Source organism: Spermophilus citellus (assembly GCF_964194105.1).
Source record: "Spermophilus citellus genome assembly, chromosome: 2".
Taxonomy (NCBI): Eukaryota; Metazoa; Chordata; class Mammalia; order Rodentia; family Sciuridae; genus Spermophilus; species Spermophilus citellus.
The window spans coordinates 11403221-11422703 of record NC_138183.1 but is presented as its reverse complement, the minus strand read 5'-3'; the positions used below and the strand labels follow the sequence as shown (position 1 = coordinate 11422703).

Below are 19483 nucleotides of genomic sequence, written 5' to 3'. Positions count from 1 at the left end.
AAAAGTAGTTGAAAGTCTGTGTTTCTGGCATGTTCTCATTCACATACTTGCAGAGTCTTCCACTAACTCTCTTTTTGATCTGAACAAGCCGCTTCCTCTCCTGGGTCTCAATTTCCCCAATATGTAAAATGAAAGGCTAGCTACAAGATTCCTATGGAAGTTGACTATTCCTCCTCTGCCCCCATTTACCCTCTTCAGATATACTGACTGAATATAAGTCTATCTCAAAGTTGGTCTCGCTTCCTCCTCTCTGCAGCTACAGAGGCCTACCCCAAATTCATGAGCTAAAGAACCACCATCTATCAGCCACCCCATTTCCATCACTTGACTGTGGAGGGCACAGCCTTCCTCTGAGCCACTGATGTGCTCAAGATCTTAGAGAAGATGCTCTTAGGAGACTAGGGCCATGAGGCTCCAGATTCAAGTCCCACAAGGACAGAGACCCCACTGGAAGCCTTTTCTGATCTCCCATCATGTTTGACACTGAGTGGGAGCCGTATAGATGTTTGGGGAATGTGAGCATGCCTCCAACTGAGTGTCGTGAGAAATAATAAGTGATATTACCAGACAGATCATGAATTGCAGTTGTTTAATAAAGCACAACATTTCTAAAAAAAAAAAAAAAAAGTGTTGAGATCCCAGTTCTAAAACCTGGCAGGGGGAAAAAAAATCAGATGGTCACAGTCATTCTTCACATTCTAGAATTCAGAATGTTAAATAATCAAACTGACACCTGCTTCACTGTTAGAGGCATCTGACTTTCCCCTCTGAGCCTAAACAAAGGATAGAGGAAAAATATGAGCCTGATAAAACAAAGGGTAGAGGAAAAAATGCCAGATTACTAGATTTAAAGTTAAGATATTTTTAAGTCTATTTCAACCAAGAATCATCCTAGCTGTAGAAGATGTAGAGTGTTTTACAGATGTTAGCTTTCTCAACTTGAGAATTAGATTATTTTATTTAACTATAAGCCATCTTTGTAGTCATCAGGAAATAAATGGTACTGTGATTCAAACAGTATTGTGTGGTTTTTTTTATTATGATTTATTCTCAAATGGAAAATCCACTGTAAAATCAGCAAACAATTTTAAGCAAAATCAGCAGAGACTTTATAAATTAGCTTTTATATTATGCTAAGTGAAGTAAGCAATCCCCAAAAAACAAATGCCAAATGTTTTCTTTAATATGAGGGTGCTGATCCACAATGGGGATGGGGAGCATGGAAGGAAAGGAACTTCAGACAGGGCAAAGGGGAAGGAGGAAAAGGGAAGGGGCACAGGTAGGAAAGATGGTGGAATGAGATGGACATCATTACCCCAAGTACATGTATGAAGACATAAATGGTGTGGCTCTACTTTGTGTACAACCAGAGACATGAAAAATTGTGCTCTATATGTGCACTATGAATTGAAATACATTCTGCTGCCATTTATAACAAATCAGAATAAATGAAAAAAAATTAGCCTAGGTCAACCCTTCCATAGGTCTGAGAAAAACTTTTAATTATAAATAGTTCAGCATGTTTCAATTGTGCTTATTATATCTGTCAGGGGAAGAGCTGGCTTTTAAGAAACTATCAAAGATGGTTTAGCAGAGAGGCAACTTTGAAAGTCTCAGAAATCAAAGAAACTTCCAGTAGTCTAGACAGATGCCAGATATGTTAATGGAAATAAGGAAAAGAGCAAAGAATGCCCTGCTTTTCTTAGAAGATGCAGTGCCTCTTTTTAGAGGGACAGGGGGAGCAATGTTTCTTTAAGCAGTTTCTCTTTTAGTTTGGTGGGATTCATCTTACCTCCTCTTTTTTTCTACTATCTTTTGGAGGAAAGAGAAAGAAAACCAAACAAACAAAAACACCAACATGGAGTCCAACAGATACCTTCCCCCAAGAGCAGTATCATCCAAAGTCAAGGGGAGGCTTACTCAGGAAAGCATTGGCCTACTGAATCACTTCTCTTTCCTAAAGCTACCTACTAGCTAGAGTAATTAGAGTAAGTTATTAATCAGAACAATAAGCTTTCCTGCCAAGATTTGACACTTCAAAACATCAAAGCAACTAGAACTGCCAGAGAAAAGCTTTAGCTACCAAAGCAAAGGCAGAATCTATGGTGTGGTAAACTGTAAAGAAGTTCATAGTACCAGGAGTGGAGAAAGAGCTTTCTTTTAACCTTCTAGGTGAAAAAGGAAAAGGCAAGGTTACATGGGGATTGATAACAATTTACTGAAATACAGGGACAGCAGTCCCCATTAGGCAGCCAGTCCCCCATTCTGCATCTGTGACAGGCATTACTAACTGATCATGGGGTTGGGATATGGCTGGGCATCCCTCCTGACATGCATCTGTTGTCAATGGATCAAAGTTCAAACTCAAGGAGACATCTGTTTGCCAACTCAAGTTAGTATATATGATTATTTATATTTCTTTATAAATATTTGTAAGACATATATATATATATATTTGTAAATATTTGTAAAACATATTAAGCTAATGGTTTATAATATTGCTTTAATAAGTAATAACATTTTTAAAGGAAAGTAAGCATAACTGAACATGGAGTCAGGAGTACCTGTTTATCAGGGACTCATACACAAAGAAAGAACTAAGGAACCTTTGTGTGGTGCATTTCTAAATCTGATGTATGGAGGGAACAAAGGATCCCCCCTGTAGAGTTTTGTTGTGCAAATAAAACCTTAGAGAAGGACAATAAACTCAGAAAGATGAAAGCCATAAAATAGCCCCTATCATAATCACTTAACTAGCATTTACTATATGCCAAACATGGAGGATAGTACTTCACATATATTCAATCCTTTTAATCTTCACAGCAGCCCTCTAAGGTAAGTAGCCTCACTGTCCCCATTTTACAGATGAGGAAACTTGCATAAGGTCCACAGAGCTCAAGGCGGAGCTAGAACATGAACTGAGTGAAGGCAGGCTCCCAAATCTGTGCTCTAAGTTCAAGTGAAACTGCCTCTGTGCTCTGATCTGTATTAATCTGACAATTACTAAGTATCCATTATGGATATGCCATGCCCTGGAGCAATTTCAATAGAGAGAGAAAGATCAAAATGCAAACAATCAACTTCAACACAAAAGCATTATGAAAGAGGTGCTATAATGGAGGTTTGAGTGTGTCAGCATATAAAGAAGGAATCCCTAATTCTGCCTGGGGCAAGCATTGGGTGGCACAGACTGTGAAGGCAGAGCTCTTCAATTCTGGACGACAACAGTGACTTTGCTGTGCTGTTCTCTGGGGATGGGGGGAACCAGGTGGAATGGTGGGTCAAGGGAAGGTGGAAGCTCACTAGGTCACTCAGATCTATGTAGTGATGTGATGTAAAGACTTGAATAAGAAATGACCATTGACTCAATGAGTAAGTGACTAGTGAGAGGGAGTGGATACGTAAAACCCCTCATATTGACATGACTGTCCTCTGTGGCACGGATTCCCTCCCATCCACTGTTACCAGTTGTGCGTGTGGAATCTGAGCACTCTCCATGGTCTCTATTACTCTCCAGCTTGGGGATTATTGCCCACAAAGATGAGGTTCTGTGTCAAATGATATTACTGGATTAGTAGTATGTGCCCAGTGCTGGTTTAGTTTTTCATATCTATGCTCATGAATCTTTCATACTCCCATTTTTACAGAAGAGGGCAAAGAGACTCCAAAGGTCAACTTGCTCACAATCTTATGACTAGAAAGTGGTTCAGGGAGGATTAAGTACATGGCAGAGGCAGAAACTAAACAAAACTTTCCTGCCTCAAAATCTGATGCCCTCTCCCCTGACCCCCTCTCCCTTGACCCCAAAGTTAGTGTCCTCTGTCTTGGGAAAAGGTATCACAATAGGATATCTGTGAGCCTAGCTGGATGTCTTGTGTAGCCATCAAGGTAGCAGCAAAGCAAAACTGTGAATTTTTATAAGTCTCTATCAAACCATTACTGCATGACCTAATCTCATAACCCACTGTCTTGAGTAGTCTACCAAAGAGACTATAGCTACTGCCTGCAGAAACAACACAACAAAATTATGCCCTTGCCCCAGTGACTTAGTACATAGTAGGTCTTCATGTTTCCATAACGAAAGGCTCAGAGATGTCTGCCGGGTGCCATTTAGGGATTTTTGAGTTCATTAAGATGTAAGTGATTTGGATGAAATCCATTAGTGGTTTTTGGTAGAGCTTTGATTCATAAGAGCCATATAAGAAAAAATACCTATAATTTAAAGAATATACAAATTTATTTCATAAATTGCCCACATTACTAAAATAATAAAAATTTTAGGTCTTTTTTTAATGGCTAAAAAGAAATATTACTTTTCTAGATGTATTTATATACATGCTCTAGATGTCCATCACACTGATGGACTGCATTGGCATTCCATAACATTACTGAGAGCTTGAATATATTATATTTAGCAATGTCCTTCTCTAGACTATCCATGACCAAAATCGAAGCTCTGCCAAAAAGAAGATGAAGAAAAACAAAGAATTTTTTAAAGTGCTAGTCTATACTTATAAAAGCCTTCTACAGAAATGTAATTAGTCTCGATTATGTAGCCTCAAAATGAAAATAAGTCTAATGATGCAAAATAACAATTGCCAATAAAGAATTTAATTATTATTATTATTTTTTGGTCTTAGAGAACTGACTATTCAGTGGCTCTAAATCTGGTCTGCCTACTGATCATTTGGGAAACCTTAAAAAACATAAATTCCCTGGTTCCATGCTAGATATTTTGAATCAGAATGTCTGGAAGTACTGCTACAAATCTACATTTTTAAAAAGTTCTCTGGGAATCCCGAATAATCTGAATCTTACAAAGTAGGTGCTCAAAGTTTGTTGAAGCAATGGCAGAACATGCAGGAAAGGAAGGTAAAAACCAAAAGGAGACCTTGGCTGGTTGAAGTTACATCAAAAGATCACAAATTAAATGAATGCTCTATATTATACAGTCTCTAGAACATCTCAAGATTCTCTTCATTCTGGTTACAGTTCAATGTGAACATGAGAAACTCAACTCACACATAATTAAATGAGTATAGTTAAAAAAAGCAGTTAATTTTATATACATTTTAAAAAAACATAGAAAAACCTCATAAATAAAGCATACCAATTTTTTCCCCTATTTCCTGTCAGTGGAGGTTCCTTTCATTTATCTTTAACTGTTTTTAATATTCTCTGAGCCACAATAAAATTTTATGTAATGGAGATTAGAGAGGCTACGCTATTTGCAAGTTTGGCTGCAGAATCTGTATTTCATGCCACTTCATTACATTTTGTTAAGGATTTCCCTCTTCACCAAAAGGATTAGTTTTCTTCTCACTTCTTTGAATACTCTTCTTAGGTTGTTGGTGTGAACTAGGTTAATCTCTCTCTCTTTTAACATATAAAAGATGAACAAACAAAATGTTCGATTTATTTTATTTTTTAAATAGAAAACTAAATTTAGTCTTAGAATTCTCTGTTTGGGAAGTTTCCAGTTACAAGGTCTTGGCTTCCCTTGAGCACAGTTTGAAACAAAATAATGCAGTTTGTTCCTACGGCTGGAACATGCAGAGTGGAGCGTGCAGGCAAAGAGGCTCTGGCTCAGCTCCAGTATTTCAAACCTTCTTAAACTGCCACTCTCATCTCTGCTTCAAGGGCTGCAGATAAGCAAACAGGATTAGTTTTTTCTTGTCCAGAAGAACTAGAAAAGCTTTGTACACATGATTTAGGTGTCCAGTTCACTACATGGGCTGGCACAGTCAGAGCAACGGAAAGTTCGCTGGGAAAGAGGTAGAAAAGCCAAATCTGAAAAACTGCCCTGACCACAAACTGGCCCCTTCTTAGGTCATAAGACCAGATGGTGCTCAGACAATAGAAGCTGTCAGTGGGAGTGGATAGGACAGGATGGGGGCAAAGTTGGGAAAATATCCAACTTTGAATACTAAAGCAAGTTGAGGCACTGGTGAGAAGACCCAGTTATCACCCACCCCTCCTTGGGCCATGGATACCTGGGTCCTGCTCAAGCCCCACATTCTCCAGGACAAATTTGCATTTACCTAGTTAGGAAGAAACTGACAGGGAAATGATATTCAGTTATTTTCCCCTGTGCCTAAGTAAGTTACCACCAGAAAAGCATTAACTTTTTCATAGGTATGGGAGCCACAAAAATAATTGGGTGTGGAGGTTCAGTTAATTAGGTAATGGTCTTGCTGATAAACAGTAGTTCCTTCCTAAGAACTTGTTTTAAAAAGCATACATTGGATATGACAAAAATATATTACTCAGGAAAGTAAATATGCTTTTGTCATTCCTTAGCTAGGTCTTCTCAATTTTTGAAACTTCTTCCAGTACCCTTAAATTATAAAGGGGGCAAATAGAGCTGAAACACACACGAGCTAGAAGGAGGTGTAGCACACATATTCCGAAGCCACAGTGAGTCAGAGTGGATCTGGCCAGGGTCCCACCAGGGCCATGCTCAGGGCAGATGATGCAGGCTGGGCAGGGAGATGGCAGAGTGGAATAATGTGCAGACAGTGGGCAGAATGAACAGCATTTGAGAAACAGGGCTTTGGCTTACAGAGTGCATGTGTCAGTTAGAAAACTGCACACTGGCCTTTTGTTGCTTCCCTGGTGGCCGGAGTGGCGCTGGCTGCATGCAAGGGCTTTGTTTAAATCTCAAGGGGAAATGCCAGGCATGGTGGCGTATGCGTGTAATCCCAGCAACTCAGGAGGCTGAGGCAGAAGAATTGTAAGTTGGAGACCATTCTCCAATTTAGCAAGGCCCTGAGCAACTTAGCCAGACCTTGTCTCAAAATAAAAAAATAAAAAGAGCTGTGGATGGGGACTGGTATTGTGGCTCAGTGGTAGAGCACTTGCCTGGCATGTGTGAGGCCCTGGGTTCAACCCTCAGCACCACATATAAACAAACAAAGTGAAAAATCCATTGGCAACTTAAAAAAAAAAAGTTGGGGATGTGGCTCAGTGGTAAAGCATCCCTGGGTTCAATCCCTACTATCAAACAAAGAAAAACTAAAAGGAAGAGCTTGAATGTGCAAGCAAAAGCAATGGCCAAGTTGAGATTATTGCTGTCATTCAGACCCACAGTCAACAGAATCATGCCAAGAAAATTTCTCCGAGTGCAAGTGTCCGAGTGAACTCATGACAAATGGAAAGTTACCAAGGAGGCAGTATGAGGCAGCCAAAAGGATTTTGGCCTGGAGCCAAGAAAAGTGGCTTTTAATTCTATCCCTGCAGCTCATTTTAGATAGGACACTTCAACTTTCTGGGTGTCAATAGTCTCATATGCAAAAGGAGGACAAAATAGACCAGCTTCTGGGGTTGATGCAAGTACTAATAAAAAAACTGATAATCACATATGTATGACTGCTCAATGCCTGGGATGTAGTGTGAGGCTCAGAAAGGTTAATTTGAAAGAACTTTAGGAGTGGGGGAACCAGGGCCGACCACATAGAGTACTCAGCATGCATCTAAACAAGGGTTTACACATGCTTATTCTGCCCATGCTACCAACATGCCTCTCTGAGAGTTCTGAAGTTATTTATAAGCTACACAAGAAATGCCTCTCATTATTATAAAATCTGGTCTTATTTTTCAGCCAAACCAGCATTACCCAGCCCCACTTATCCTTATCCACCAGCTTTGGCTCAGTGTCTCTTCTGGCTTTTTACAAGAATTTTCAAATTATTCCTTCAGGAGGAGGGACAGTACTAACAATGTGTCCCTGGCTCTTGTGACAATTCCTGTATAAGGGTTCTAAAAATACTGTTGAGGAGTGGCACCCAGTAAACAACCTGGTCACCAATGCAAGCACTTGGGCTAAGATTCATTTGTCTGTGTAATTTCCAGAAGTTCCTTCCTTTCCTGAAACCAAAGCCTCCCTCCCCCGACACCAGGTCAAAATGGTTGATATGCATGGCTCTTTCTCCAACTGACTGGTATGTGACGTTGGGCAGGTTATTTCACCTCCCCGATGGATAGGTTGCTATAGAAAATGGGAATAATACTGATCTTCTAGGAATGCTGATGGAATTAGGTAGGATCATCTCTATAAACGTCTTACCTTCTACCTATCTGCTATCCACAGAATTTCCAAAAAGCAGTAAGAATTGAACTCAGAGATAAAAATATGGAAGAAAAATGGTACCTTTGTGGTATAAGAAATCACACTGAAGTATTTACATTAGAGAACAAGATTTAGTTAAGCCTTCCCTATTTATCACTTATAAAGAAAAACAATCAATATACATTAACTGAGCAAAGAGAACAAAAACTTGCATTTTTCTTCTACAGAACATCATGATGTTATTGACCAAGACACGCTGGAATGCATTTTACCTGACTCTGAACCAAATATTGTATGGTTTGTCTCTATTGGTACACATTTTCATAAAAGATGGCGCTCTGGGGTGCTCCACAGCTTTTATTCTTTCAGATGCTTAATGGCTATGAGGAGCATTAAGCCCACTCTTATCAAACAAAACTGAGAAAAATGTAACTTGTTTAAGGTATTGCAAGCCACATCAGAATCTGCCAAGAGAGGAGCATCAGAACATCCTGGGCCTCATCTACAAAAAAACGAAAAGCCCCTCTCGAGGAAATAAGACAACAACTTTTAAATTCTGAATTTGGACTGGTCCAAAGACTTGATGGAACTAAGGTCTGTTCAACTATGTCACCCCAGAAGCACTCCCGGAAACTGACCAGGATGCTGCCCCTTGTATCTAGCTACTACCCCCAAACAGGTTTCCACAATCAAAGAGAAAATAAAGAATTCAGTTAAGAATCAACTATTGTTCAAGAATTTTTTAAAAGTCAAAGTAATAGATGTTTATAGTCTTAAAAATAAAGCCAGAAAAATAGCAGTAAAGGTTTACACTGAAAACCAACAATCTTCTTTAAGATTCTCCTTACCCTTAACTCAATGTAATCACAATGAACATGGGATTTATCCCTTTGTTTTAAATAACTACTTCTTGGTTTTTATTTTAAAGATTAAAATATGACCTCCCATTGAAGCATTTATTGCTTTATTGTAAACATATATATGTACTATACGCCAAATCCTATTATAAGAGTTTTACAAGTATTTATTCCTTTCAATTTTACTTGATAGAGATTCTGAACCTTGGTACAAGCACTACTTTGTCGCTATCACTGAATAAAAAGCTGTTTTGGGGATGGAAATGTAGCTTAGTAGTAAAGCACTTGCCTAGAATGTAAAGACCCTGGGTTCAATCCCCAGAACTGTAAAAAACAAAATCAATAAAGGAGATGATAGTGAAAGAAGTTTTAAGTTTGGTAGCACACTAGTTTCCTCATAAGGATGCGCCTGCAGAAAAGGAAAAATAATGATGCAAAAGAGAAGAGCTTACTGCTGGACCACTTTCCTTGAGTTAGCAAGAGGAAGCTGAAGTGTCACCCTCTCAGCAAGGCATTTCTTGCTTTAAAAATGGCAATGCCTGTCGCCTCCCCATTCCCAACCCACTCTCCTCCTCTGCTTCAACCCTTAGTACTTACCATCAGTGGCTGTACTAAGTTTAACATTCCTTGTTTACTGAGGGTCTAACCTACAAGAATGCAGCCTTCATGAGGATGGGGATTTTTTCTTTTTAGTCTACTGTTGCATCCCTAGTGCCGAGGATAATGCCACAATAAAATATTTGTAGGATAAAGTCAGAGGGACAAGTGGGGTGGACTTCAGGAGAGTACAGAGTTAACCACAAAGGGAAGGCAGGGTACTGAGTACAGATCACAGGAGGCTGACAGATGTAGAAGGCTGCTAGGACTCTTTTCTGGGGGATTCCATTAGGTAGGTGAAGAATTCTAGGTTACAAATCATCTTCCTCTAGCTGTTCAAGATATAGGTTCACTGTTTTCTGATTATCAAAACTGTAAAATGTCATGCAACTTTTATTCTGAACCTTGGTACAAGCACTACTTTGTCGCTATCCCTGACAGTCTAAAACTTCTTGATACAGGAACTTGGTATCTACTTCTTTAATTAAAAACAACAACAACAAAATTGAAGTATACACTCACAAAAAAACCCCACACAAATATGTATATCATATAATGATTTTTTTTAAAGAGAGAGTCAGAGAGAGAGAGAGAGAGAGAGAGAGAGAGAGAGAGAGAGAGAGAGAGAGAGAGAATTTTAATATTTATTTTTTCTTAGTTCTCGGCGGACACAACATCTTTGTTGGTATGTGGTGCTAAGGATCGAACCCGGGCCGCACGCACGCTAGGCGAGCGCGCTACCGCTTGAGCCACATCCCCAGCCCCTCATATAATGATTTTTAAAGAAGAAAACTTAAGAACCCCAAACCTACCACCCAGCTCAAGGGTTGGCAAACTACACAAAAAGGTTAAGTGTGTGCACTGCCTGTTTTCGTAAACAAAGTTTTATTGGAACACAGGCACACCCATTATTTTACTATGGCAAACTAAAGGTCAGGCCTGGTAGTTATGACAAAGACAATATGGCCTGCATAGTCATATTTCTTATTTGATTCTTGTCATAACTTTGTTGATCTCTACCTAGCTGAAGACAGAAAATGGTACTGTTGATGTATGTCTCTTCCTAACTATACTGTTCTCCCTTCCTGGGAAAAAACCACTACCTAATTTTTTTTTTGGTGTGTGTGTGTGTGTGTGTGTGTTTCTTCTGTAGTTTGTATATATTCCTAAACAAATTACCATTTAGTTTTTATAACTTGAACAGTATATGAATGAAATGATACTGAATATTCCTCTGTGGCTGATTTCTTTTAGTCAGTCAGTCTTCCGTGATAGACACAATCATGTGGATGGTGTAGTTCATTTTTACTAAGATGATATTCCATTGTTGTGACTCTACCACAGTTTATAGGCTCTCTGCTGAAAGTCACAGGGACAATTTCTAGGGTTTATAAAAACAATGCTGCTAAAAAAAATTCTTGTACATGTATCCCATTACATATGTCCAAAAGAGTGAAACTGCTGAGTGACAGGCACATGCACATAGTTTTGTGCCACACACCCTTCAAATAGTAGTACATGAAATTCCCTAGCACATGTCCAATACAACATTTGCCTTTGTCAGACACCTAAGTTTTTGAAAACTTAAGTGTTTCACTCATTGTACATTTAATGTACTTTTCTGTGATTACACATCTTTCCATATAATTATTTGACTATTGGCATTTTTCCTGTGAAATATCCATTTAAAGCTTTTGCCAATTTTTCTATTAATAAATTCACCCTCTGATTTCTAATTGAAGTGTTTCTTTTACATATTACTGATACTAATCCTCAGTTAGTTATTATTATTATTTTTTTTGGTACCGGGCACTCAACCACTGAGCCACATCCCCAATCCTTTTTGTATTTTATTTAGAGACAGGGTCTCACTGAGTTTCTTAGTGCCTTGCTGATGCTGAGGCTGGCTTTGAACTTGTGATCCTCCTCCCTCAGCCTCCAGAGCTGCTGGGATTACAGGTGTGCGTCACCAAGGCCGGTTCTGTTAATTTTAAATATGGTAAATGTCTTAATTTGTGACTTACCTTTACATTCACGGAATGATATGAATAATATCTTTTAATGAATAAAAATTCATAATTTTAATCTTTTCCTTTATACAATGTATATTTTGGATCATTCTAAAATAAACCCTCTCTATTCCAAGATCATAGATGACTATTCACTTATTTTGCTTTCTAAAAGTTTAAAAGACTTTCCTTTAAATTTAAATCTTTAATCTATTTGGAATTTAGTTTTGCTTAAGTAAGAAATTACCTTCTTTTTCTTCCCCATATGGATAGCTAATTATTGAGATGTTCATCTACTCCCCACAGTTTGTCCAATGTTTCTTCCGTTGTTTATAAAGGGCCCTTACACATGTGGTCTGTTTCTGGCCCTCTGTTCTGTTATTTCAAAATCTGTGTATCTCTACCCTACTACCAGCATTTAATTATTACAGCTTTACAGAAAGTTTTGTATCTAGAAAGCACACTTCCACAACCCATCTTTTATTTCAAGTTTGTCTTGGATTTCCTTTGCCTTTTCTGTATTAGAATTCTAATTCTGTTAGAATCAGCATGCCAGGTACTATGTAAACCTCTAATGGAATATTGAATGGAATTATATTCAATCTACAGATCATTTTGGATTGAAATGACATCTTCAGAATATCGAGTTTGCCTATTCATGAACATGGTCATACTTTTTCTTCATCTTTTGGGGACCACATAAGTTTTCCCTTTTAACATGGTAATGTGTAATTATGTTAGAATATTTTGTAGTTCCTTCAACCTATATTTCTAAAATCATTGGTTATTATGAATTTTTAAATACATTTGCCTACTATTTAGTCTAAGATTTTTATACCTACATTAATGAGTGACATTGATTGATAATTATTCTTCTTTAAACTATCCTTTGTGTGATTGAATAACAAGCACAAGAAAAGCTAAGGTGTGTTTCCTCTTTGTTCTGAACTCAAGGAGTCTATGATTTGAAATTATATATTCCTTAAGATGTCTGATAAAACGTACCTATAAAACTATATGGGCTGAGCCAGGTGTGGTGGTATATCCCTGTAATCCCAGTGGCTAAGGAGGCTGAGGCAGGAAGATCAAGAGTTCAAAGCCAGCCTTGCAAAAGCAAGGTGCTAAGCAACTCAGTGAGACCCTCTCTCTAAATAAAATACATAATAGGGCTGGGGATGAGGCTCAGTGGTTACGTACCCCTGAGTTCAATCCCTGGTACAAACAAACAAATGAAAAACACCTATATCGGCTGAGTGTTTTATCTGGAAAAGTAATTCCAAGCATTGAATTACTTTATATAAAGTAAATGACCTATTAAATTTTTCTACTTCTTTCTGAGTCAATTTTCATAAACTATATTTTCTGTCCATTATGCTTTAGTTTTCAAATACTGGCATAAAGTTGGTAACAGTATTTTCTAAGAATTTTTAAAATCTATGCTGCATCTGTTCTTTGTGTTTGCAATTTATTCTTGTATTTCATTTTAGTTTTGGGAAGGAGCAGAAATAACTTTGTGTGTTTAATCCACTACATTTATGTGAACAAAATTACACAGAGGATCCACTGTTCCTTATCTATAAAATGGAGGTAATAACAGAACTCACCAAAGCTGTCATAGCAAGAATTAAATGAGTTAAAATATGCAAAGTGCTTAGGACAGTGACTGGCACCTATGAAGGGCTCAAAAATAACATGATTAAAATATAGGAAAGTCAGTTCCACTGTGATGATGTCCTGTTTTAGTCTGGCTAAAGTTTCACAATCTAAAGCAGCAATAACTGGTTATGGGCTGGATTCTTTCAAATACACCCTCATTTAATTCAAGCCCTATAAAAAGGTGATGATGTTTCTGGTTGGTAATATTCTCATTCTGAAGCTCAGTCTCGATGTTCATGCCTTGAGATTGTGAACTGCACTTTGCAGAGCAAAATACAAATCAAAGTAGGAGGATGACTATGCTATATAAGTTGTTTTTACTCTGAAAACAAAAATCATACTTTTTTCACTTATTAAGTGCTATGAATCTAGCACATGGTAGATAGAAAAAAATTGTGAGTCCTTGACAAGCAATCAATAATTAGTCAATGAAAATGAAATAATGAAGCTATGATGAAAGCCATAAAGAAACTCTAGTAACCTCACCAAGTTTGCATTATTAGGTGTCTTTTATCCATGGATGAACTTGTAACAGGCCCTACATTAGGCAAATTCCCACTATAAAAAGTTTCTTCTATCTTCTTTAACAGAGGGATGCTACTTAGGCCTACTCTCCGTTGATTTTTCTACATAAGTTTTACCTAAAAACAATAATAAACCATCCAAACAGATACTGCTTAGGGGGAAGCACAGAGGTTTGTAATTTATTTTGAAATGCATCAAAAATTAAGATGAAAAAACAAACAAAAAAAGGAGATCTAGGGGTATAGCTTAGCGGAGAGCACTTATCCAGCATCCATGAGTGCCTAGGTCCCATCCCTAGCACTGAAAAGGAAGGAAGGAGGGAGATATGATTGATGAATGAAGGACAGGTAGATAAATAAATAGGTTAAAAAAACTATAGTAAACTAATCACTGGTAAAATACAGATGAAATTATACCAATGTTCACTATAAAATGATTTCTACTTTCTATAATGCTTGAGAATTTTCATAGTAAGATACTCAGGAAAATATAAACTACACTTAGCAGGTAAAAAAAAAACTAAAATAAAAAGAATGGAAAATATTTCTATTGCACATAGCAAAAGTTATCACAATACGTAAATTTATAAAAAAAATCAAAACCCCTATAAGATAAATGGGAAAAGATTAACCAAATACACATAGGAAATAAACCCATGGAAAATGCTCAGTTACCTGTAACCAAAACAATTTGAATTAAAGCACTCCTTTATTGGCAAAATTCAACTGCATGCATGTGCACGCGCACACACACATGACACACACATACATCTCTGGCAAGGCTGTGATAAAAGTGGCACAGCCATACACAGCTGGCTGCATTCACTGTAAACATGCACAGCCTGTTGGGGAAGTCATCCGATAGTCCTCAAGCCATGGTGTTTATCAAGTCCTTTGACTTGGTGGCCTCTCTCTTAGAAAATAAACATATCAGTTAAAAGAAGACAAAGGATGTTTACTGCAGTTTTATCTACCAGAGGATTAATCTATGAACTACCTAAATGACCATGCAGAGAAGAAAAATTTATTAAACTTTGTAAATGATGATGCATCAGCATAATGGAATATGGCATAGACATTTAAAAATGACAATAATGAAAATTTATGTGGAAATATGTATAGTGTTTATAACACAATCAAAAGGAAAATATTTATAATTGTAAGAGTATAATTTTATAATTGTGAGAGTAATTATGAAATTTATTTTGACACTGAAAAGGAACATAAATAATTAATGAAAATGATGTGCTACTGTACAAGGGGACTGGGGCTGATTCTTTCTCCTCAAATGTTCTTTAATCTTGCTGATAAATCTTTCAATTAAAATTAAATCACTGAAAGGCCCATCTCAATACTGGCTACTCACAGTGCTGAGCTTGCTGCAAATGATGAGTATCCGGCGCTCGTACAGCATACTGGCATACAGATGCAACATGTTGTTTACATCCACAGCCACAAAATATTCTGTCAGATTTCTCTAGGAAAAAGAAGAAAGGTTTGTGGTTTATTTTGTCTGTTCTTATTACAAGTAGTATCTAATAAAAGCATGAGAAACAGAAAATAATCACAAAGCTCTTTTCTTCTCCTGTCCTATTCTTTCTACCTGGGAGACCAAATCCCACTCATGTATAAAATCATGAAATGTTAAGTTGGAAGAGACCTTTGAGATGAGCAGTCCTGGCAACTGCATCTATGTGTGATTACAGTTAACAACATGGTTGTATATACCTCTGTGTCTGCTCTTCATGTCAGTTCCAGAAGGTGAGCAGGACAGGAATCGTGGAATCTTACAAACGAGGAAACCAAGGCTCAGAGAGATTTGCCGAGATCAAATAGTCTAATAAGCAATGAGGACAGGACTGCTGCTCAGATCTTTGGACCTGAGATCCTAGAACCTTCCTTATGTACTGTATCATGTGTTCAAGGAAAAGAAAGTACCCAGAGATTAAAGTGCTTCTGGCACAGGTCCTGCTTCTGTCCAGCAGGTCCCAGCCATGAAGGCATCACCTTTCCTGTTGCCACTTGCTGGTGTCCCACCCCTCCACAGCTTACATTCTCTATAAAGTGGCTTGGCTAGAATTAAAGAAATTTTCAAGATTTACCATTTCCAGACATTTCACTAAAAAAAAAAAAAGGAAAAAATAAAAAACTGAAGACAAACAGCAGCAAGCTGTAACAAAGCAGTGCTTTAACTAGCTTTTTCTGTAACCTGGGCTTCATTCCTTTAATTAGTACTATAGATTGGTAGATTGGCACTCTTCAGATTTCAGGAAAAAAAATGGAGTGTGTTTTATTTCTACAACCCTTTCTATACCCACCTGGCTTTAATAATACACATGAATATGCTAATTTCTTACAGATTTTTAATGCAGTACAATATAAGCCTCTGCAAATGAAAGGAACTGAAAAGGAATGCTATTGTCAGGGGTTGCAGTTTATAATGATTAAAGATCTATAACCCATAAATTGAAGTAAATCAGGTAGATTTTATATGCAAAATAGCATAAAGCGCTTTCCAACAATATTATGGTTGGGAATAAGAATCAGCACTTATCTTATGATTTATTATTGTTTGACTGGGGTACCAGGTTAATCATCAACTTCTATAAACAAAAAGCCAGTGAATTAATAGCTCTGGATACTGACTACTTACAAAGTGTCAGGCACTGTACCAGACACTTTGTATATATGATCTTATGCAATCCTCACAAAAAACCAATGAGGTGTTATTCTTTCCTATGCGGAGAAACAGAAATTAAATCTGGGAGATTCAGTAACAGGTGGAGTCAGACTGACTTCACAGACTCTGCACTCTCATCTCTACTAAATACTTTTCAGTGTCTACTGTGTACAGGGCATGCATTCACTTCATCTTGAAAACACTCCTTGAACTAGGTGCTATTGACCCTATTTAAAGATAAGAAAAGAGGCACAGAGAAGTGATATAATTTGATAAAGGTCACACACAAGTGGCTAAGACACGATTCAGTCTTGTGCAAATCTTTTTTTCAGACACTCCAAATTGTAGGCACAAATTATATTTGGAAAAAGAAGAGGTATAAAAAGATCAAAATATGACTAAAGAGAGGGGAATTTTTTCTTTTGAAAATTTTTATTATCCTATTTATTGAATAATCCTTATTCCCAGGAGATAGAAAGTTTAGAAAAAACACAGGAAAATATCTAACAACCCTGAGACAGGCACTACCATGTCCACTTCATGGATGGGAACATTGAAATTCAGGAAGGTTCAGTGGTAGTCTTGTAAAGGTCACTTGGCTAGCAAAGGCAGAGCCAGGTTTCAACACCAGGTCTCCTGAATCCAAAACTCATACTCTAACCAACATGCCAACTTGCCTTTCAACAAACTCAATAAAAACAAAGCAAAACAAATAACAAAGGCTGTCTGAACTAGGCCAGAGGTGCCTCCTCTGCCCAGTGGCTGAGGAACACTGAGCTAATAATATCAGGGTGGGGTTTGTTTGGAAGACTGTGCACATGGCAGAGCTCTTCTTGCAAACAAAAATATGAGGCCCTCAGCTGAGCATTTCAGTAAAGGCTTAACTGCTGATGAATTACATGAATTTCTCTTTTAGTAGAGGATGGAAGTAAAAAGAAAATAGAAGTGAGGAGCTTAAAGAAGGCCAGAAAGCCCATTAGCACTTTTGACAGATCCAAAGATAACTCTGAAGCCACCAAAACGTGGCCTCAAGAGTCTGCCAAGAAGCTTCACGCTGGGTAGAAATATGTTACACAGCTTGCCGTCCAAATAGGGAGACACAGCGTCAGAGACAAATCCTGTGCCTTATTTTGGTGGGAGAAAGGGAGGGGGGGACCACAAGGAGACTTTTGCAGATGGGGAAGGGGATGTTTCGGAAATAAAAACATCACTGAGGCAGGTCCCCATGCCCAGTCAGGATCTGAGGGCGCAGGTGCTTATTTCAAAAACTCTGTACAGGTATGTTAAAAATACGTAACATTTAACCAAATTCTCTCTAAACTGTCATGTACTTTTTTTGGTATTTCTCATTCCATCTGTGCTGATTACCAAGATATTTGTGTCTAAACAGAAGCTGTCTTTCTTATCTGCTTCCTCCCCTGCCTCTTTCCTTCTGGGATGCCACCCGCTGGAGCAGGTGGGACTGCCAATGGCCCCAGCTCTAGGAACCTCATTCAGCCAGGGAAGGACCTGTGGGGCACAGGAGGCCTGGGGCACTTGCAGTTCCCACCAAGCCTGGGCTCTGGAGCAAACCCCTAGGAGACAGGGATATCCCTCCCACTGCCCTGCAGCTTCCAATACGTTGGGCCCAAGCCTTAGCTTCTCAGACCTGCTCTGCCTTCTCCCAGACTTTAATTCTGCTGTTTCTCCTAGAGTACTCCTCTCTACCTTGAGGATGTCAATTTACTTAACCTGGTTCCAACATCACCTCCTCCTGCAAGGTCTCCTAGACTCCTTATTTGTCAAACATCCTTCATGTTTCCATGACATTTTGTCCCTATCCTATAATAACTTGGTTTTTTTTTAAATATTTTTTTTTTAAAGAGAGAGTGAGAGAGAGAGAGTGAGAGAGAGAGAGAGAGAGAGAGAGAGAATTTTTAATATTTTATTTTTAGTTCTCGGCAGACACAACATCTTTGTTGGTATGTGGTGCTGAGGATCGAACCCGGGCCGCACGCATGCGAGGCGAGCGCGCTACCGCTTGAGCCACATCCCCAGCCCAAAAACTTGGTTTTAAGTATGTTTTCCCACTAGACTGAATTCTACCGGGTGTGATGAATCAGGAAGAACAGTAAAGAATGGATCCTCCTAAAGAACCACCACTCCTATCAAACATGGTATCATTGGCCCCTAGTTCTCGAGTTAGTGTCCCAGACCATAACACCATCATAGGTAAGCAAAGTAACTACTCCATTCATTGCCAATCACTTCTCTATGTAATTCACCTGCTAGGAAAGGAAACCCTTGTGCAGAGGGCTGTTGCAGTTTCTGTGCTCAAATGGCCTCAGATGCCTTAGTGCCAGTGTGCTTCCAGGCTCCAGGGCATCATGCCTTTCCCATTCATGGAGTCTAAACATTGTTTCCAGTTATGTGTGCAGCATCTGGCTATCCACCTGGCATTCATTACCCACCCACCCCTCCCTGCCCTGAAGGCTGGTCAGTAGGCACACAAAGCTGATCACTACTTAACTCAAATCCAAGAAGCTGGACAGAGCCTCCTAGAAGGTGGTCTACAGAAAAGGCACATACTCCACAAGCTCCTTAGACTCTCAGCTTCTGTTTCTCTTCTCTACAAAGAAATGTTGATGAAGGTCTCTTCCAGGGACTAACTCTCTGTGGCTCTCAATCCAGACAAAGAGGAGGGAACTGGCACCTGGCAAAACCCCAGTCCCCCCAGGAGAGGTCTCATAATGGCTGCTCCTGTCTAGCTGCCCCTGCTGGCTCCTGCACCAATCCAGGTGGCTGGGGACTCCATGCTCAATGTGATCTGCGCCTGAGGTTATGAAGCAGGTGGGGGTGGGGGTGATGGGGGTTGAAATGGGTTGGGACGGGAGGGGATACAGTGCGGCTTAGAGAGAAAGCGTCTTAGGTTCAATACCTTAGGGAAACGAGATAATCCTCAAACCAAAGAACCGACTCTAAGCTGGGTACTCCTTGGAGTCTTAGAAGCAGATGCTAGTCCGCCCCACTGTCTGTCATTTTATCAGTCTTTGTGACTCTCTACTTCTTCCGTGGTATAGAGGATAAAGATTTATTGCACTGGGGCTAGAGGC

The 19483-nt window shown here is 38.8% G+C and overlaps 1 protein-coding gene across 9 annotated transcripts in view; it reads right to left on the bottom strand.

Annotated features, from left to right (window-relative positions):
- The window catches only part of DENND1A (DENN domain containing 1A), a 521188-nt gene that overhangs the window by 238718 nt on the left and 262987 nt on the right, over nt 1–19483 (bottom strand). For all 9 annotated transcript variants that reach the window (XM_081282502.1, XM_081282504.1, XM_081282503.1 and 6 more), the window contains one exon: nt 15078–15188. In XM_081282502.1, coding sequence (XP_081138628.1) covers nt 15078–15188 — 111 coding nt within the window. The remainder of the gene's footprint in view (nt 1–15077; nt 15189–19483) is intronic.